This window comes from Crotalus tigris, unplaced genomic scaffold, assembly GCF_016545835.1.
Source record: "Crotalus tigris isolate CLP2741 ecotype Arizona unplaced genomic scaffold, ASM1654583v1 scf7180000019156.414591, whole genome shotgun sequence".
NCBI classification, from domain to species: Eukaryota; Metazoa; Chordata; class Lepidosauria; order Squamata; family Viperidae; genus Crotalus; species Crotalus tigris.
The window spans coordinates 31,347-53,245 of NW_024097406.1; the positions used below are offsets into that span (position 1 = coordinate 31,347).

Below are 21,899 nucleotides of genomic sequence, written 5' to 3' on the forward strand. Positions count from 1 at the left end.
GGTACTGTAGTTCAGCAGCACCTGGAGGTCCACAGGCCTGTGTACTCCATCACTGTGGAAAATTGCATTAAGTCTTTCCTATGCATTACATCCAATTTAATGGATCAATGCCTTTTGCATAACGGAGCAGAATGCTGCAATTTAAAATACTAAGAGGATATGACAGCACTGAAACAAAAGACTATTGTATGAGAAATACCTGAATTCCCTATGTAATTGAGGAGCTATAACACATTTATTCAATTACAATATATTTTCTGGTTGATTTCAATAAAGTTATGTCTAGTGATCCCATGGCTGCATCACAAAAGTAAAACTACCCGTAACCTTTCAGGTAATCCTGGATTTCAGTTCCGATAAACTCAGCCAGCTCATCTGTTGCAGAAGGACATTCAGTCCAACATCTGGTTTCCCATGTCTATACCATTTATACTGTTACATCTTGTGAAATATGTAGCCAAATATAACTGAACAGGTTCTCATGGAGTCTACCCATATTCAACCCCTAGTCCTACTTCATATTACTTTAGAGCAAGCATTACTGAATGAATGAATGAACTTGCTCTTCAGAAACATACTGGGCATCCAACTTGCAATTCTTGGTCCTCATCAAAATCAGTCCGAACCAATTTTTTGTGACCTTCTGGTGTATTTTCAGATTGTTTTGAAGAATACCAGCCCCTGAGTATTACAGATAGTCCTCGACTTCTAACACTTCATTTAGTGACTGTTCAAAGTTAGAACGACACTGAAAAAAGTGACTTATGACCCTTTTTCATACTTATGACCATCGCAGCATCCCCGTGGCCCCATGATCAACATTTGGACACTTAGCAACTAGTTTATATTAATGGCAGTTGCAGTGTCCCAGGGTTGTGTGATCAATTTTTGCAACCTTCTGACGAGCAAAGTCAACGGGGAAGTCAGCTTCACTTAACCACCGTGTCACTAACTTAACAACTGCAGTGATTCCCTTAACAACTGTGGCAAGAAAGGTTGTAAAATGGGGAAAATTCACTTAACAACTGTCTCACTTAGCAAAATAAATTTTGGGCTCAATTTTGGTTATAAGTCGAGGACTGCCTGTATTTTGTTAGCTTTTTCTCCTCTTTTGCTATGTTCTGATGTTTTCATAACAAGTTACTCAAGGAAATCTTATCTGGATTTTTAACCATTTTCCCCTATTAACCAACTTCTTCATTAGGACTTTCCTAGTTTAACCAACAAATAGAAGGTCAGATATTTCAAAAGTGCTCTTTCTTCCAAACCTATGCCATTATCTCACTTCCAAAGTACCCACTCTCTCCTGATGTTGTTTCTCTCTTAAAATATGGCCTCTACAGACAGTATTCTTGACAACTGAAGGCTGTTGTACAGCATACAAATCTTTAAATTCAGCCCTTCTATACTTCCGTATTAACAGTGTAACTTTGTAGCCAACAGGGAATTGTTAAGGAACATTAAATAACTCAAAATGCTTTGCATTCTGCTTTGTGTGTGTGTATATATGTATGTATGCCTCTATGTATTTTTGTGAATGTGTGTGAGTTTATACACACACGGACACACACATATGCACGCACACACATTCGTTGCATAGTGGTCTTGCTTTATTAAGGCCTGAGAGACATCAGTAACCTATATAGATTTTCCTTAACTAATTCATCATGCATGTCCATGCGAGCAAAATGGCTAATTTTGCATAGCAAGAGGGCTCCCAGCTTAGATCTCCTTCACAATGTGGTGCTAGCTTTATGGTTTGATTTTGTTTTCTTTACCTTAACCTTGAGGCCAACACATTTGAAACAGGAATTGGGATAAGCCAACACTCAACACTACAAGAACTCTTTTAGTGCATTGTAGCTCATCAAATGTTGGTTGCAACAAGAATTTTAAAAGGTATGCATCTGTGGCTATTACTGCAAAGATACTTTTCCTAGGACGATCTTTAAAAAGGGGTGGGGTGGGGTGGGGTGGAGTGGGGGTTGAGAAAAGAAAAAGGCCCATCAGCTTCCATTGGTTATTATAACAGATGTCCCCTTGTGTCCCTGTGCTGGATCTTGCTGCATCCGTAGGTGAGAAGTCACATCAAAGTGTGATCCATTGCAACCCAAAGAATAATTCCTAATCGTTTCACTGTCATAAAGGTGCTCCAGAGCAAATCCTGTTAAGGTGTAGGCATGCTTATCGAAGTATTGCCTATGGGAAGTGTAATAATTTGGAGAACTTGTGGGATGATGGTCCCCTGGTGTCTGATGGGGTGACACATTTGAATGAAAATAGTCTTTAGCCAAGAGCAAGCCTGATTTAGACATTCGATCAGACCCAGGACTGTTTATTCTAGATAGCGTTGTGGGGCTGTTGTCATAGTCGTTCTCCTGGGGGCTCATCAGTTTCCCATCCCGTTGTTGCTGTGTGTGTTCACAAGGCGGTGTAGTGGTGATGCTGGGGACTCGGCAGGCTTCTCTCAGCTGTTGCTGCTGATGGTAGTTTGTAAAACAAACAGAGTGCTTTTTCCCAGCTCCATTAATGGAAATCAACTGATCAGGGCTGGATTTCTGTTGCTGTAGCCTGTTCTCTTCTTCTTTAATCATTTGCTGAGTCGCTCTGATTAGAGTTTCGATTTTGCTGGGCTCGTGTGGACTGCCCTGATATTGCTCAGAGTGGTATCGGTCCCCCGACTCACTAGCCGAACCAGGATCTGGGGAACTAACCACACTTTCTTCATCCCAGTGCCCTCTTCCTAAAAACAAAAAAAATGAGCAAAACAAAGAGTATAAATAATGAACAATGGATTTTGCACCAAGTCCAGGAGATCATTCCTTAAAACAAAATAACAGTGTTAAGAATTTTAAGCCATTTACAACCACATCAAAATTCCAGCATATAATATATCTTGGCCCTCATTGATTTACTGCCAATATAATAATATTGTATCTATATTAGCAGGATTCTCTTGTCAAGCTCAGGTTCAGCTGAGGAACCTCTTATCTCCTGACTTTCAGCCTTCTCACCTTGGATGTCTGAATTCACAGAAATCATCAGAGCTTCACTCCTTCCCTGTTTCTGTTCGGGGATGTCTTTATACATATCATTGTAAGTACATATCATTCCTACTTTGTATACAAACTATAATGCTTACAGAGAAAACCATATGTTGCTTGAGAAAGGAGAATGCATAGAGGTAAATATATTTTATAAATATTTTTAATATATATATGTACAGTAATTAAAACAAAAGTGACATCTGTAACTCCACATCTGGTACCATACTGTAACTGGTTCTAATTCTCCCTTATTGCTTTCCGGTCCTCTATCAATGGTGGACTCTTTGTTCATTTTCCCCTACATTTGCAATGGCTGGAATTCCAAGTCTTTTCTTCTCCTTTGGGCAACAAAGCACTATCATGCCATCTCCCTGTCTCAACCAATCCATATCAAAATATCATCTTCAAATCACAACACAGGACAACATGTTAATAGTAAATGTAGTGAAGAATCTTCATTAGCATATATTCCATTGAATATATGTATATGTGTGTGTATCTATCAGGATAGTTGATTGCTATATTATAATTTCAAGTTGTTGGGAGCAATACGTATACTGATTCTGTAAACTGCTTAGAGAGGGCAGTAAAGCTCTATGAAGTGGTAGGTACCATGTATTAGTCTAGGAGGTGCTATTGCTATTATAATTTCTCTATTTTATTAGAAAAAGAGAATGGTTCAACTTATAGGAAAATTTGGTTTTGCAAACTTTCATGGCCTCTTAGCTCCTAACTGGTTCATAGTTAGCAGAGGCCAGCAGAGCCTGTGAACTCTCTGCAGCTGATTTCCTGCAGCAGAAAGCATAGGAAGAACTATCCCAAAGGGAATCTCATTTGACTTTCCGTAAGATAGTTCCTACATTACTGACTGCATATTGCAACATGCACAAATGCTTCTAGATTTTTCCCAGTTTTTTCCAGCATTAGCACGCAGACATTCAAATAAATATCAGAGACCATCAACTAATAAGCTGCCTAGTACAAATTCTCCAGAAGATATCCCCAATTCCCAAAAAAAAGAAAAAAGAAAATATTTTTTAAAAATCTGGTACCATCCCAATTTTTCATACGATGTTGGCAATCCCACACACAATCTCAACTTATTTCAGGTTGTTTCAGTAGAATCTTATGACCTTATATCATCTCTTGACATTTCAGCTTTTTTCCCCTAATGGCTGGGTAACTGCAAAACCGTGTGCTGATACATAAGGACAAAAAAGATTGCACAAAAAAGATTGCACAAAGCATAAATGTGAATATACTGTAAAGAAAAGAATGTATTTACTTCAAAAAGCACCTAAAAATTTAAAAATTCAAATCATATGATGCCACTTAGTTTTGTTTCAAATGCTTCTTTGTAAGACAGGCAGAGATGCAATATATCTTGTCAACATATATTAGCATTTGTGATCAGAATCAAATGACTTAAGTTTGTCTAGTCATGTTCAGTGTCTTATGAGCTGCACAGTCAATTGTGGGTTGAGGAACATTTGAATTGCCCAATACCTTTTATCAATGAAATTCATTTTTAATTTAAATTACTTCCACTCCAATTAATGTTTATAGACTGATGATACAAAACTCAATGACTCTTAAGGGAAAAAAACCTCTGCCTAAATTGAATCCATTAACTGTTCACAATAAAATTGGTAGTTTAGGCTTTCTAACACCACCTGAAGCTGGTTTTGCAGCCATATAACAAAATTGATAAATCAGAAATTATAGTGTTATACAATAATAGTACAGTGATCACAATATTTTGCCTGACCACTGGTTTTCTGTATATATCTCAATATATTTAATGAAACAGACACTAAGTATTGAAATGTTTTCTATTTTAAAATATTTAATGCTGAACTCAGCAAAAGATATTGAACAGTGTGTGAAAAAGAGCAAATTCTATCTTGTAGTAAATAGCACATTATTAATATCATAATAATATACAACACGTCTTTTATAAACAAAAGTATTTAGCACAACCTAACAACCCTCTGGATATGATAAAACCCTGCTTTTCCTAAGAATGTCCACTAGAGTCAACATTCAAAGATTACACCTATTTAATTGTGATTCTATTATCTCTTTCAGACTGGATGCTTACTTACATTAGCTCAGCTTTCCAAATTAAGCTGTGTTTCTACAGTTTTGTAAGTCTCTTATACCAAAAGCTTGGACCTGATGTTTTCAACTGTTCTGAGGGCTTCTCAAAGCTTGCTAGGAACCTCAGTTCTGATGCTGGCTTAGCATTAATCAATGCATCCAAGCCCTTTCTTAATGGGGAATAATGATGGCAATTGCCCATGCTCTATGCATTGACTGAACATCATCAGAACCAGGGTTCAGTCTTTCGGATTTCTCCATGCACTCTACTGACTTTAATGGACAAAAAAAAAATTGACATTGGATCCAGTAAAAAAGAAGGGAACAGTTCAACTGAACATTCTTGGCACGGTGTCTTGAAGAACTCCTGAAAGCACCATATGCAGGAAAAATTAACAGCAAGAGTGCTATAATACAGAGGTCCCCAACCTTTTGGGCACCAGGGACCGGTTCCATGGAGAGAGGTTTTTCTGAAGATCGGAGGGTGTGTGGTTTTGTGTGCTGCCTGCATCTTGTGGATGGGGCTTTGCTTGTTTGTGCAGACCAATTGCTGGCATGCTGTGGCCTGGTACTGGTCCACAGACCGATGGTTGGGGACCTCTGCTATAATACTTTTGTTCTATTCCATTTTTCTCCATGTTTTTTAATTCATTCAATTACCCTCTTCTCTACTATGTTGCATTCAATTGCTAAGCCATTCTATTCATTTTAGACTTTCATTTTATTCAGTTATATAGCACATATGTCTTGCTTTTTAATTATACATGTTCACCCAGTCTCTGTAGCATAACCCACATATCCGTAACCCAGGTAATTGTTTCTGATGTGGAGACATGGGTTATCATTCCACAAAAAGTCACTCCCTTTTTTCCCTCAATTTCCTGAATTTTTGGTAGGTCTCTGTATGGAGTACTTCCTAAAGTTTGGTTTTTCAAAATTCTCCCTTTACAATTTTGTGGTTTCCAATATTATGTGTCTAACCTACTTTTTGTTCCCTCCTCAACAGTTCTAACCTTTCTTGGATCTGATCAATAAATGTGTTAGATTTAACATTTCTTAGCTGAGTATTTGCATAAATAATGCAATAAATGAAGATATGTTTTGAAAAGAGGCTTTCCTATTCATCCTATCTTATCCTATCCTATCCTATCCTACCCTACCCTACCCTACCTTATCCTATCCTATCCTATCCTATCCTACCCTACCTTATCCTATCCTATCCTATCCTATCCTATCCTATCCTATCCTATCCTATCCTATACCAGTGATGGTGAACCTTTTAGAGGCTGAGTGCCCAAACCCACTTATTTATTGCCAGGTGCCAGGTGGGTGTGGCCCACTGGGTGGGCATGGCTGTGGTGGTCATGGCAGACTGGGTGGGTATGGCCAAGGTGGGCGTGGTCACCTTGATGTTGCTCATGGGGAGGGATGCCTGTGGGGGCTGGGAAGGGTTGGGCGAGATCCAGAGGGTCTCTGGCAGGTGGGGTGGTGGGCAGAAGGCTTATCCTGCAGGGTAAGGTGAGGCAGGGTGGGGATGCCATTGTCACAGGGCAAGGTGAGGCAGGGGCCGGGGCAACTGCTGCCTAACACTGTCGGCCCCCACACACAGAGGCCAAGAAGCACATGGGGGTCGACAGTGTTCATCAGCAGCCACAGCCTGCCAGCCCCTCGACTGGCGCACTCTGGGGCTCCGCAGCCCACCATCTTCAGTTCAGAGAAGTCGCCTCTGAGCTGGATGGCCAGCCGACAGCTAAGGAGGCGATGCAGTGGGTCATGCCCGGGAAAAGGAAAGCATGCGAAGCCAGGAGGGATGGGACGGGGGGGGGAGGAAAACCAGCTGTGCTGAGATGCATCCGGCCACGTGGGACTTCGGCGAGTTAGTGGGCAGCTGGTTGAAGAGGGACGGTTGCCATCTCAGGGGCATGGCGCGTGTGCCCACAGAGAGACTTTGAGTGCCACCTCTGGCACACATGCCATAGGTACGCCACCACTGCCCTATACTACCCTACCCTACCCTACCCTACCCTACCTTATCCTATCCTATCCTATCCTATCCTAATCAAGAAGGTCAGCACATTTCTTACCTGGTTGAGAGGCAATGTGTAGAGAGCTTCTAATCTGCAGGTAATCCCTACAACTACATTTTAAAGCAGTGGTTCTCAACCTGTGGGTCGGGACCCCATTTGGGGTCGAACGACCATTTCATGGGGGTCGCCAAACAACGCAGTCCGCCATTTTTTCCCCCTTTTCCTTAGCTGTGCTACTCCCTTTTATTCTATTGGCTTTTGAAAGCCAATAGAATAGACTCTCTTGAATAGAGTCTAATTCTATTGGCTTTCAAAAGCCAATAGGAATTGTCCAGGCTGTCTCTGCCCTGCTGAGCCCGCCAAAAGTCCCTTTCTGCAAACGGTGCTGCACCAGTTGAGTAGTCCTCGACTTACGACCGGTTGAGTAGTCCTCAACTTATGACCGATTGGGGGTCGCGGCATTAAAAAGGTTGAGAATCACTGTTTTAAAGCATCAAGAATATATTAACTCTTAGCTGATACCCAGTGCATATAAAATCAGTTTTAATAGATTGAAAAAGAGGACTAGTGCTAACTTTTATCTAACTTTTAATGAATTTTTAGCAGTCATGAAAAAAGAGAAAATATACTGTATCTCTAACAATATGAGGCCTAGAAACTACCGCAGTCGTAGCATAAATATCCCTCAACGGCATGTAAACTGAGAAGAAGAAATGCAAACACATTTTTAATCTCTGGCTCAAGGTTGCTTACACAAGCGATAGTTCAGGTTGTTTTACAACTTACCATGAATCCTGTGAATGGAGGTTATGTGGGGCATGTTGCTTTCATAGGCTTCTCGGCTCTCAGGAGAAGATTTGGTTAGTGGAAGGCCAGATCGAGAACCCCACCATGCTTCCCTTCCAGGCTGCGGTGTGCCAAGAAAGTACCGACCAGCCTCACACCTGCCCCCTTCGCAGGCTTGAGTATGGAAGTGTCTATCCTCAGTTAACTTAGAATGGTCAAGTGCAAAACCATAGCAGAGGGCACCACGATCCGAATATTGTCTATAGGCACAGGAAACATCATGATGCTGAGAGTTTGGTCTTTCAGTGGGATCCATTAATTGTGGAGATGCAGTGTCAGTCAGTGGACTTCCACCCCACTGGCTTTCATGATCAGATTCAGATCTTTCTGTATGAAACCCAGAATACTGCTGGATAAAAGAAAAGGGGGGAGAGAAGAAGAAATTACGGGTAGATAAGTGCTGATCATTAATTTGATTTTCAAGATGTTTAAGACCAGGTACAAATCAGTGTTCCTGAATAAAAAAAAAATCTACATGCAGTTATGTGTAATATCACACAACCAGCTTGTGAATCAGGAGGGGTTTTTTATTGTTTGTTCAGTGCATATCCACCTCTATTTCATTCTTCCTGCAAATACCTCTTATGGAAATCAAAAGGAGCTACATTCTGTTTTCAGTTGTAACCCTACTGGAAAAAAAATCTTTAAAAGCCATCTCCAGCCTCTCTTCTGTATTTTGCAAAAGCTTTTCATTACAAAGCTACAATTTATCTTGTGAGGCTTCCATTATACATACAAGCAAGTATTCATTTCTGCTGCAGCAAGTAGACTTCTTTGAGCAGCTTACTGAGTCATCAAAGCATTTCGTTCTACCTTCCCTCCACTGAATGCTCTTAAGATTTGCTGGTCTGCCTTTGCCATTATTCTCATTCATGGGAATTTTAGACCAACACACCTCAGGACACTGAGTTGATGAAGGCATCATCTCTGAAATTATATCCACTGAAAAATGTCCTGCTTGGTTTAATCTCCTTTAGTAGAGAAGAATTGATTGGTCTACACGCTCATCAATCCATTCCATCCATTTTATTTATAACAGAAAGCAACTTATAGATATTTGTGTGTGTGTTTCGAGCATAAAGTTTTTTGAAAGATGCATCCCTTACCATACTTTACCCTAATGTGTGCAGGTCATATTTTATTCATTTGCTTTAGAGACTTACATGTCCATCTATCTTATGTGTCATAACTACAGGCAGTTCACTCCAACAGTGATAAAAACATAAAAGAAACAATATCCACGCATCTCAGCCTCCAAAACACAACTCTTGGTGCCCTAAAACAATCCTTCCCAATACATAAATCATTGGCATTCAGTCTCATTCTATCCAACAACTGGGGGAAAGCTGTCTTTTTAAGGCCTTTGGGAAGACTAGGAAATGGGGAATCTGCTGGATTTTGGCAGACAGGGCAGAAGCCATAGAAAACTGCAGGTCCAAGATGGACATAATCTGTTTGTGGTAAGGGATTAAATGTTAACTTTCCCCTAAACCCGAACCACAATATTACTGCACTGAGATACCCCGCCCAAGACCTTTATAAGTATTTTTGCTGTTTTGAAGGAACTGCATCCTAAAATTCAGAACAACATGAAATCTAAAATATTTCAATCTACATATTAATTTGGAAGGTCCAGGTCAAATCTGTTCAAACTGGAACTCATGAAAAATGGTCAATAATGCTGCTCCAGTGAGTTTTACATTTAGATTCTTTGGTTTAAAAATCAGCAAATTAAGATGGTATTTCCCATCTCAAATATTAATATGTAAAACCAGGAACATATTTTGGGAAACGTTCCTGACTTCCCACCTGCAAGTAATCATTTTTAAATTCCTTTTGTCATATTAGGTCTCAGCATACATTATTATTAACAGGATTACTCACTCCAAGTTCTTCTGAACAAATATTTAGAATTACCTATTATTACATTATAGCATCATTTGTAAAGGTAAAACAGTTTTATACAAATATCTTCTCTAGTTTTAAGCCCTACTTAATTCATGATGTGGGAGGGAAAACCTGTCAAAAAATCACAATAATGATTTCAACAGCTTGACTGATGCATTGGAGTTTTGATTGTGTGGCTGCATCCACCATTTTGACTGTTTTCACCCTCTCCAGCTTACATCTCTGCTACTGGATTGGATCCACTGAAAATGGATCTCTTATAAATCTGCTTTATGTATCAGGAGAAAATCTTGCTCGTCACCTAATATTTTTACAGTTTAAATGGCTTTTGCTTTCTTCTGTCAATGAAATGTTGAGACTTATTCTCAAGCAGCCCTACACTAAACATGGCTATAAGACCCCTTTATTATCAGATATAAACTGATTTTTATACTGCCTTTGACTGATTTTTAGTATTTATCCTATCTTCTCCTCACAGTGAAGATATGTGATTCAGAAACCATTAACACAGGAACAATTCACTAGGATTTTCATCTTCACAAGCCCACTCTAATTAAAATGTGCAAAAAAAATAAGCCTTGTTTTGGTCTACGTGACAAGGTGTTAACATTTAATGTCTTGTTTTGACTGGCCTTGTCTAAGAAGGAAGGTTGAAGGCACAACATTGGGGAGGAGGAAAATTAAACCAAGTGGTCTGAAAAAGGGAACAACATGAGAACCCAACATGCATGAACTTAAATTAGAAAGTTGATCTCTGGTCAAAGGACAAGCACAAAGGGGTTACCACTCAGTTTCAGATGACATTTGGCAGAAAATATGCATGGAGATAGGGAGGCTTTTCCAACCATATTTGGAAGTGTCTTCATTTCATTTTTTTCCCACATCATAATTCCTACAAATTGTAATGTAGCTTGTCTAGTCAAATTACAAGACAAGGACTTGGGGCAAGCACTAAGAGTTTACTTGGCTAGGAATTATGCCTGAAATCAATTAGTGCCTTCTCGAACTGAAAACACAAGGAGTTCATATAATCTATTTCTGACCATGTTTAGACAACAAGTGCTTCCCGGTGCAGAACGATTCCAACAAAGATGGATTGCTAGATGCTGACGAAAAAGTGTTGACAATTCCTGAAAGATGGTCTGACATTCAGTGCCATTATTAGAATCCTGAAAGTTCTGTTAATCCAAGAAAATCTTCAAGAATACTTAATTTTAGGGATCAGCTGAAGAGACATCAGAGAATGTATATTTTTTTCAATGGTCATGCAAACAGAACTTTTCATTAATAGAAATAGAATAGGTGCCATTCAGTGTATACAAGTGGCAGTTCATAAGCCCTAAGGGAAGTTAGTTATGAATTCAAAGAAGTGTTTTTAATCCATCTGCTTTTATTTTGAGAAAATGAAGCTGCAGAATTCTGGAATCTGTTTGAAGAAAGCAGGTTGTGAGGATGGCAGCTGAATAGAAGGATTGTCAAAACTTGAGAATGATGAAGCTTCGATCAAATCACTTTATTTTTCAGATACATGAACCAAAGTGAGGACCTGGTTCAAATCAGCAAAATGAATCAGGTGGCTTAAAAGCATTGGGTAGATTTTTTAATTTAATGGGTTTCCTGCTGATTTTGGTGCAGTGACAGGCAATGTATAAAGATACAACATACTTCTCCTGTTGCGAGGGGTTTGCATGGCAGATGCCAACAGGTGTATTAGCACACCCAACATTCTTTGAAGCTTTCTTTCAAAGAGAAACTGCTACACAACCCTAGTAAGCTTTATATTCTTTACAAAGTGTACAATAAATGGGGGACAGGCTAAGTCAAGCATTGGCTCATAATTTTTTGAATAATGTGATAAAGTCTATCAATCATACTTGTTCTGTGTCATCCTCCATGACACTGTATTCAATTGTGCCAGTCTATTTCTGGTAATTTTCCTGCCTCTACTAATTAATCGACTAAGAATAAATTACCAGCAAGTCCCAATCTGTACACATCAGAATTCTGCCAGGGTTGAGATGTTCTGGACCTAAAGAGGCCAAACTTTATCATCATGCTCTTCCCAGCATGGTGCCCCATCAAATCTAGTGAGGAAAATTTTCTTTCAAAGCAAAGCCAGGCTCACAAATTTTCTCATCTCCCAACATCCCCCCCCCTTAGATCCAAAGTTCAGAAGGAAGACTACCCTATCTTATGGGCAATCTTCAGCATTTGACTCTCTAGAAGAGCAAATGAAAAAGTAAGTGCTTACCATTTTCTTACCAGTTTTTAAACATTTCTAGTTTAAAATATGGTTAGGGCACTTGCTGCATTAGTTAAATAAGCTCAGCTTGGGTTCTTTTCAGAAAAACCTGGAGAATGCTGTTTTTAGTTAATTCCTACTATCACCACCTTAAACGAATGTAGGGAGGATGTACCCTTGAAAACTGAAAATTATTTTCATCCAGGAGAGGAGGAGGAGGAGGAGGAGGAGAAGAAGAAGAAGAAGAAGAAGAAGAAGAAGAAGAAGAAGAAGAAGAAGAAGAAGAAGAAGAGAAGAAGAAGAAGAAGAAGAAGAAGGAGAAGGAGAAGGAGAAGGAGAAGGAGAAGGAGAAGGAGAAGGAGAAGGAGAAGGAGAAGAAGAAGAAGAAGAAGAAGAAGAAGAAGAAGAAGAAGAAGAAGAAGAAGAAGAAGAAGAAGAAGAAGAAGAAGAAGAAGAAATTTAGATGTTTCCTTTTGAGCATTCATTACGAATATTTTTAAAAAAATCATATCTCAAGATGGATGAAATGGAATTGGTTTCCTCTTGGGGCTTGAATCATAAACTTTAATTAAATCATTCTGTCTTTAAATCTTGAACTAGAATCAAATCAATCTGCACAAGCCTACTTTATAGCAACCTGGTGGGAATAAATTCAAACAAAAGAACCCAACTCCAGGCTCTTGAAACAGATTCTAAATTAATTCCTCACAGCAACTTTTTACCTAGCAGGCTCAACGCATTATATTGATTCTTCCAACAGTTTATAATTGCACATACAATTTTCCCTCCTCCAGTTTTAACCTCATAACAGCCCCTTCAAAATGGAGCTATTCTGAAGAATCCTTTTTCCTGTATGCTTCACCTGGAAGTTCTGCTTTCACTCTCAGTTGCATAATGTTTGATAATTAATTTCTGTGAAACAAAGGTAAAAAAAAATAGTAGATAGGGTATACTTACAAATACTGGCTAAAATGGACCAGTATCATCAGGGTTGTCACCAGGTTTTATAACTTTTCTTACTAATTAGCATTAATTCTTATATTAAGTATTTTTTTAAAAAAAATGCAGGTTCTTTGTAAATACATTTGGCAGAGTGGCTAGAATAAAAGAAATGGTCACAAAAATCTTTAAACAGTTTCTTGACTGCATTTAAAATGAGTTAAAAGTCTCTCATTATCTAAGATGTAGGCATATAAATAAAGTATGGATTACTGGAACATGTCTACATGGAGCTACAGTACCCTTCAAGACCACCTGAAAGTTACAAGTCCAGAATACCTTTGGTCCATGGAGAATTGCCACCTTTGGTCTTGGATGGGGTGGCACTGCCTGGACTCATGACTCTTGTAGGTTGTAGTCATGGCCAGGAGACCCTTTGCACAACTGTGGGTTGTGTGCCAGTTATGCCCTTTACTGGACCAACAATCTCTGCTCACAGTCACCAATGACCTAATCACCTCTCGTCTTGACTATTGTAAAACACCCTACATGGGGCTGTCCTTGAAAAGTATCCTGAAACTTCAATTGGTTCAAAATGCTACAGCCTGCATGGCTTTGTACACATGTGTCACCTGTCCTGCAGGAGTTGCTTTAGCTGTCAATTTACTTCCAGGTCGAATTCAAGATGATACTTGTCAATTCAAAAATGTACATGGCTTGGGACCAGGTTATTTGAAGGACAGTCTTTTCCCGGTCACATCTAACTGACGCACCAGAGTGGAGAGGCAAGAAATGTGAAGGGTCTTCTCTCCTAAGGAGGTCCATCTAGTACAGCGGTTCTCAACCTATGGGTCGCGACCCTATTTGGGGTCGATCAACCATCTCACGGGGGGTCGCCAAGCAAGGCTGTCAGCCATTTTTTTCCCCTTTTCCAGCGGGTGCCTTACCTCCCTTGGGCTGGGCCAGCTGGTGGCCAAGCCGGGGGTCGGCCTGCTCTGTCTCTGCCGCTTGCCAACTACGCCTCGGCCAGCGCAGGGGGCGGCACCATGCATGCATGGCGCTCCCAGGCAGGGAAAGTCCTCAACTTACGACTGGTTGGGTAGTCCTTGACTTACGACTGGTTTAAGTCCTCGACTTACGACTGGTTTAGTCCTTGACTTACAACCAGTTGGGGGTTGCGGCATTAAAAAGGTTGGAACCACTGATCTAGCAGGACTAAGAAGAAAGGCCTTCTCTGTGGTGGTTCCCTCCCTGTGGAACATCATCCGCATGGAGATAAGATTGGCTCCTACACTGTTTTACAAGGACTATAAGGCTTGGTTTTGCCAGACCTGGAGACTTCAGAGTGGGATAGTGACGTAAGCAGTTATAATAGTGGTATGTGTGCCCCTAGAATGGCCAATGTTAAACTTCTGCTCGGTGAATTGTACTAGTTTGTTCCCAGATTCCCAGGTGCTGGTTCTAACCTTTAAAGCCCTAAATTATATGGAGCAAGGTTATTTGAAGGGCTATCTCTCCCAGTTACATCTATCTGTACCTGTCTTATCAAGTCCAGCAGGAGAGAATATATCATGGGTTCTGTGTGCTAAAAGATTCTATCTGATGGAATGTCAGAAACAGATCTTTTCTCTGTAGTACCTGCCCTTTGGAACATCTTTCTCCTGAAGTGAAATTTAGCCCTGATTCTACTGTTCTTCCAGAAATCTGTTAAAATGTGTTCTTTTTAGCAGGCTTGGGGACCTCATAGCGATAGGGAGCCTACGTGATTATTGTATTATATGTGAGATTTTGGTGCATTCTCCTGAGGTTTTGTTTATAGCTTACAGTAATTGTTTTAATGGTTATTTAAGATTTGTTTTAATTGTTTGTTTTGTTGTACATTGCCCAGCATCATATTAGTGAGATGGGTGACTATATAAATTGATAATTAGGGAAATATATGTAGGTTAATGAAGAAAAAATAGATGGCATGCAGGGGATTTTAGCTTAGGTAGTTAACTATCAACTATGTCAGAATTTATTAAGCTACCAAGCACCAGCCTATTTCAGATATTGGTGTTCACTGACTGTGAAATTTGTACTGCCTATTGCTACTCCTCCAGATCTTGATAGATAAACAGTTAGCAGTCCTTATCTCAGCTCCCAAAACATGTATGAGTATGCAAAGAGAATCCTTTTATACCAAAACCGTCCATCAAAAATGTCTGCTGCACTGAGCATCTGCAACTTCCTTCTTGATTAAACAAGTAGGGGATCACAGATTGCAATCTACTTTACACACAGAACATATGTGTGCTTTTAAATCACTTTTATCTTGCCTTTTTAACTAATCTAACCCTGAAATATAAAGTATGATCGTTCTGTTACAGGCAGAACAGATGGTGGAAGGCTTCGATTAAAGTAATGCAGCATAACCATTAAAATAACCTCTACTAATGGTGACTGTAGCTTTAAAGTCTTCCTTTCACTTTCAAATTTGCAAAGTTTGAGGTATAATATTCTAACTAATATATTAAATATTTTTATTCAATGTTTAATTAATGAGACAATGCATCATTAAGGAAATATGACTCAGTATGATTTGCTTTTATTTAAAATATTTCTATTCTCTTTGATACTAACAAAAATAACTGAAATAAAAACAAGCTTTCAGTATTAAATAAATATCAACAGCTATTAAAAAGCAACTACATTCTTTTAGAGTTGGTAATAAGCAGTGCAGCAATTGTCCTTGATAAACATGGAGATTTATTTATGCAAGCAACATTCAAACTGTCACTAAACCAAGTTTAATAAAAGTGATAGACTTGAATTATAGATGTTGCTCAAAAGAATTGACATTCTTTGTAAGGGCTCTTAAAAAGGACCTCAGTACATACATTAATGAATACATTCTGAAGTAAGAAAGGGAAGTTGATCCATATTCTCAAACTCTGCTAGCACATTTGCTTACAGCAGGGGTGGGGAACTATGGCTCCTTTATGGCTTGTGGACTTCAACTCCCAGAATTCCCAAGCCAGCATGGAGGTGGAGTCTCCAAGTCATAATAGAGCCATAGGTCCCCACCCCAAGTGTACTATCATAGTTCCCCAAGTGTGCTATCAGTGTTTGCTTACTTCAGAATGTATTCATTAATATATGTACTTGAGGTCTTTTTAAAGGGCCCTTGCAAAAAATGACTATCCATCTAAACAACAAAATGATAGATTTACAGTAGATTAGGTGTGTTGCACTACATTTTTTTTAACCAAAATTATCCTTAGAAAAGTAGAAGTTTGATTTGATGACAGTGATGGTAATATTTAGCACATGGGATTTAGAAAAATGCTATAATGTAGTTTCAGCTGAGTGCCTTGTATGCATTCAAGTTAAAAAGAAACATTAACACTATCATTGTAACAAAATGCTGCAATGAATATTAATAATTATGTAGGCTTACAGGCTAGAAAAAGATTGATTGGATCATCCAACACTCTACATGGAAAGGGGATGCCAGATGCTCAAGATGCTTAGAAAAAGCTGAGAAACAAGATATTGCTGATTTATTGGATACGTGAGAAAGCCAAACAATACAAAAATTAGGTCAGTATGTACTTCATTGATTATAGAAAATTATTTGATTATGCCAACCATGGCAAGCTATGGAACGCTCTTAAGAAAATAGGAACTCACAACAATTTATTGGACTCTTACAAAATCTAACAGTACTGCAGGCCACTTTAGCCGACTGTGTTCAGCAGGTCAGCGGTTCAAATCTCACCGGCTCAAGGTTGACTCAGCCTTCCATCCTTCCGGGGTAGGTAAAATGAGAACCCAGATTGTTGGGGGCAATGTAAATATATACATACATTGCTTACTGGTGTACACCGCTTAGAGAGTGCTTGCACTTAAAAGCGGTATATAAGTCTCATAAATAAATAAATAAATAAATAAATAAATAAATAAATAAATAAATAAATAAATAAATAACACAGGACAGGAAGCCACAATCCAGTTTAAGCCTGACAAAACAGACTGGTTCCAATTTGACAATATCAAGAGAGGCTGCTTTAGAAGAAAAATGCAGTTTTAAAATTTCAGGAAGAAATACCAATAACTTGCACCATACTAATGCATACTGATAGATGAAAAGCAAATAAACTGCAGGCTCTAGTGAGGAAAGGTCATTGAGCAAAAATAGGGAAAATGGGACTAAAATTACACATGAAGATCAAAAAATGCAAGCAGAGATTTAGAGCTGACAATTTGGAGTGAATAGTTCCTGCCTTTTAGAATCAGTGAACAGTAAAAGAACTAGCAGTCAAGAAATATGCCACAAATTAGCACTTGGCAGAAAAATATGGATAAGATGCCATGACATCTCTATACCTACAGCTGATGTCTTTCTCTGTGACATTCTAAGGAAGTGAAAGTTGGACTTTGAAGGAGTTTGGAAAGAATATTGACACTTTTAAACTTAGCATTGGAGAAGTCTCTTAAGGCACTGGATAACCAAGAAAACAAAAACTGGATCATAGAAAAAAATCAGTCCAAGGATCTCATTCAAAGCAGATAATCAAAATTATGTAGGCACATATTTATGAAAGTAAGGATGGCCTGATATATATAGCATTACCTCTAGTGTCAAAGTTATATAATTCTATAACATACCCAAATTAAGCCTGCATTAAAACTTGAAAAGCAAACTCACGAATTACTAAACTTTTTGTTTATATTTTAGTTGACTTTTTTCCTTTGTCCTTTCCATTATCATCCCAGGTATCCCTCACCTTTTTGCTAAGCTCGTATCCCTCCATATAAGTTGGACTACAATTCCCATTGTGTCCAAGCAGCATGTTTTCTATTTATTCCTGCTGGGAATAGTGAAATTGAGCAATATATCCAGAGGTATTAAATTGGGGAAAATCAACATAATCATTCAGGATTGACAACAATATGACTGAAGTCACAGAATGCCAATTTATTGAATGGAATCTTGTGAATTGCATATGTCAATGTACAAAAGCCTAGAATTTCCTATAGAGATCGAATTTAACTTTGTATTTTTCCTTTAACTATAGTCTCTCTATGTGTTATGGATGAGCATTTGCAATTTTGCTTGTTACAAGATTTGTGGTATGTCTTCAAAGTAATATGAAATAGCTTCTGGCCTTAGATCTCTAGTAATTAAAATCCTGATGCTGTTTACATTTCCTCTGATATTCCCTCAGCGCAGATATGTTGCCCAGTGATAATACAGACTAAACTTCTACCAGCAATTATACAGTTATGCTTCATTGCAAAACATTTCAGAAGGAAACTCAAGAATCTTTTCTAAGCATATGAAATCAAGTCGCTCTTACTTGTGGATAAGGTGATGTCCTAGATTTGGACTTTGCGGCAGGGAGACGTGATTTGCTTCCTTTTCTATTGTCAGTTATAGTTGGAATTGAGTTTGCATATGGGAAGGCCGGTTTTGTAGCCGAAACCTGATCGAGGGAGAGCTGAAGTCCTTTGTATTCTGTATCCCTAAATAAAAGGTATAAAATATATTTAATACAATCCCCTAAGTACGTACGATTAATTTATACAGCTTTCTTTTTTTTTCATTATTTAAAATGTGTACAAATACGTGCTCTTTTTCCAGATAATTTTTTTTAAAAGGGGGAACAAGTACATGAATAGTAAGTAAACAAACTCTCAACAATTTCATTTGAAATAGTTTATTAAGAACTAATGTATGTTTATCTTTGAAAAGATATTGGGGGGGGGGGATTTCTCCACCCATCATATTATTTCATCCTGAAAATTTCCTATCATTCCTCTTTCCCAAACTGCAGCCAGGTGTAATTTATTGATTCCCAAAGCTGAACAAGTCTGCATTATATATTACAGTCTGTTTAGAGTCTGAACTATACATCCAGATTTGTTAATACTTAATAGTGCTAAACTTAGGAAACATGATAAATAAGTGATAAGACGACATGGAGATTACTTCAGCTATGTGAAAGACTCTTTTATTATGCTTTTCTGATTTTTGCATTGATTGTTTAAACTGATAAATCATTACTTTCTAAAGACACATCTGCTTCCAGTTTACAGACAGAAGTAATCTAATTCACAAAACTGCCCCATAAGACATTTAACGTCAAACAGCTCTTGCAATAGTCATGTGAAGTAGAACTAGAGATGGTTCAGAGGAGGACAATAAGATGATCCAGAGTCTGGAGCAATTTCTCTAAGAAGAAAGGAGGCAGATAAGAAGGAACATGCTTTAGGTGTACAAAATTATGTATATTGTGGATAAACTGGATAAGAATTTATTTTCCCTTCCCCAAAACATTATCACCAGAGATCATCCAGTGACATTGAATCTTGGAAGGATCAGGATAGAGAAAAGGACTATTAAAAATGTTAGACAGTAATTACATGGGATTAGTTTAGCATTTTTCTTAAATGGTAGAAAGTATACTTGTTTATATATCCAGCCACTTAGTAGTACCAGGGCTTTTTTTTTCTCATAGAATGCGCAGAACGGAGTTCCGGCACCTTTTTTGGATGGAACCTTGTAGGGTAGGCAAGGCAGGTTGTATGACGTGTGTGAGTTCCGGCACCTTTTTTTTTTTTTTAGAAAAAAAGCACTTAGTAGTACCATTCATTAATTGCAAAAGATAAAATCTTTAGTCCTCCTGTTGTGACCTACATGTAAAGAAGAGATCTCCTTCAAAACAATAGTTATATCAAGATTTTTCTCATAGCGGTGAGTATATTTGGAAGTGGCGTTATTTAAGCTTATATAATGAAACAAAGGCATTGGATTCCTTTTAATTCCATAACAGTTAGGATAAGACCAAGTGAACAGATGGGTGCTTGTCACAATGTTTATGCAGTTGTTGAAAATGTTTTCGTGAAGATATTCTTTTTCAGTATGTTGGCACTCATAATCATTCCACACATGTAATGGTATTTTCTGGATTAAATTCTCACCATCAAGCTTGAGAAAATGCTTGAAAACAATTTATCAACATCTGTATTTCTGGCTTTGAGAAAAATAATACAACTTAAGATATTACTCTCAAGTGCCTCAGTGATAAATAAATGTAGCTGAACAGGACATGAATTTTTCTTTCTCCTATTTAAACCCATCTAAAAAAACAGGGTGAAGGGGAGAGATTAGAAAGGGAAATGTTAGGGAAGTCAGTTAATAAACTCAGTGACTAGTGATTACTTTTACATACCCAGCTAACTTCAAAATTGAGAGTAGAAGGCAAAGAGAATTAGACTCAGGGATTCTTGCACCACAAGTCCCATAAAGATATAACACTGGACATAAGAACAGGAGTTATGAGTAGATCATATGTAGTTTATTTTGGCTGGAATGTTTGACTCAGCTTTTGTATGTTGAACATGTATAACATAGTCTGTATTTTAGCCTTAAATCAACTGAAGTAACAGGTAAATCACCTACCTCATCCTTTCATGTAGATTTTAACTGAAGAGATGATGAAAAATGACACAGCCTTAAAAAAAAGGCCAGCCTGACTCTAGAGACCAAGTTTTTAGCAAGCAGAAAAGACCATATTTTTCCAGATAAGTTAAAATTCTGCATTTCCTTCCTTTCTGGGAAAGCAAATGTAATTGTCTTATTAGTTTTGGAAAGCTAAGAATAAATGAGATTATCATTCCATGTGGTTTTATGAGTTCAACTAATGAGGCTCAAAAAAAAAAAAAAAAGAGCTTGAATATCTAATTCTGCTTCAAGCAGAGACTCCTGAGATGGCTACTTAAAATTGCATTCTTTATATTGTAACCAATCTTTCTTGAAGGGATAATTTAAAAATTATGCTTTCCAAAAGGCATCATCATATCTATTTTATTTCATGTGGGGGGAAAAACCCCTAAAATACATTGTCAAGTGATACCATTAAAAAGTGGGTTTTTAAATTGTCATAACATAAGGATGACCATCATAAGGTGACCATCCTCAAGTTCCTTGGAAAAGTATCAAGGGGACTTCGGGCTACACCTTTTCAATACATATGACAATGCTAGGAATTGTCCTGTTTAGGAACACTGTCTTGCTGTAATGCAGCAATTCTATAAATAAATAAAAAATAGAAAAATCCACTTAGTAGTGACTCACAAAAACCATTTAAATGCTAGAAAATGAAATCATGTAATGAGAAAGTTGGCTAAGATTAAAAGAAGCTGCCGTAAGAACACTTAATAGCACCCTGGATAGATACCAAAATATTAAAAGGAGAAGTTGATTCAGTGTTTCATTTGAAAAGAATACTATAGAGTGTAATCAGTGGTAAATCCCATGACATGATCATGTAATGTCAACATTCTGGACATGTTAGTGTGTTCATTTATTCCTGATATTATCATTTCTCATTACTTAAAAGTTAAAGTATTTTTTAGCAGCATATTGGCCGAGAATGTGCTGAAAACCTATTAAATGAGATGTAAAGCAGCCAGTTTTCTTTCCTCAACTTTTAAAAATGCATCTTCTCAAAGCTAGGCTCTGGACTACATTTCCTCTTTAATATCAGAGCATTTATGCACAAACAGTATCTCTTATTTATATTAATAGCACAGAAATGTAAATCCTCACATATCAGTAGGACAGCATCTCCCATTATATGCAAAGTTAATAGGGACCCCCGACTGTTTCTCAGGCTAGACATTTTCACCTCAATCTTCAAGGCAATCTTTCTTATATATCGAAAAAAATGAAATCATTAATACCAGCGATGTTGGATTGAGTGTCAGAAGATCCAGGTTCAATTTCTCACTCTACTACAAAAA

General features: G+C 38.0%; 1 protein-coding gene across 7 annotated transcripts in view; it reads right to left on the reverse strand.

The window, feature by feature from the left end:
- Window positions 1-1,996: 1,996 nt before the first annotated feature.
- The window catches only part of SIM1 (SIM bHLH transcription factor 1), a 70,766-nt gene continuing 50,863 nt past the window's right edge, over window positions 1,997-21,899 (reverse strand). For 5 of the 7 annotated variants that reach the window (XM_039360144.1, XM_039360148.1, XM_039360143.1 and 2 more), the window contains 3 exons: window positions 18,452-18,617; window positions 7,961-8,369; window positions 1,997-2,743 (listed from right to left, as the gene is read on the reverse strand). In XM_039360144.1, the coding sequence (XP_039216078.1) occupies window positions 2,007-2,743; window positions 7,961-8,369; window positions 18,452-18,617 (1,312 nt within the window). In that variant the 3' untranslated portion in view covers window positions 1,997-2,006. The remainder of the gene's footprint in view (window positions 2,744-7,960; window positions 8,370-18,451; window positions 18,618-21,899) is intronic. The other 2 variants (XM_039360149.1, XM_039360147.1) reach the window with 1 other exon arrangement.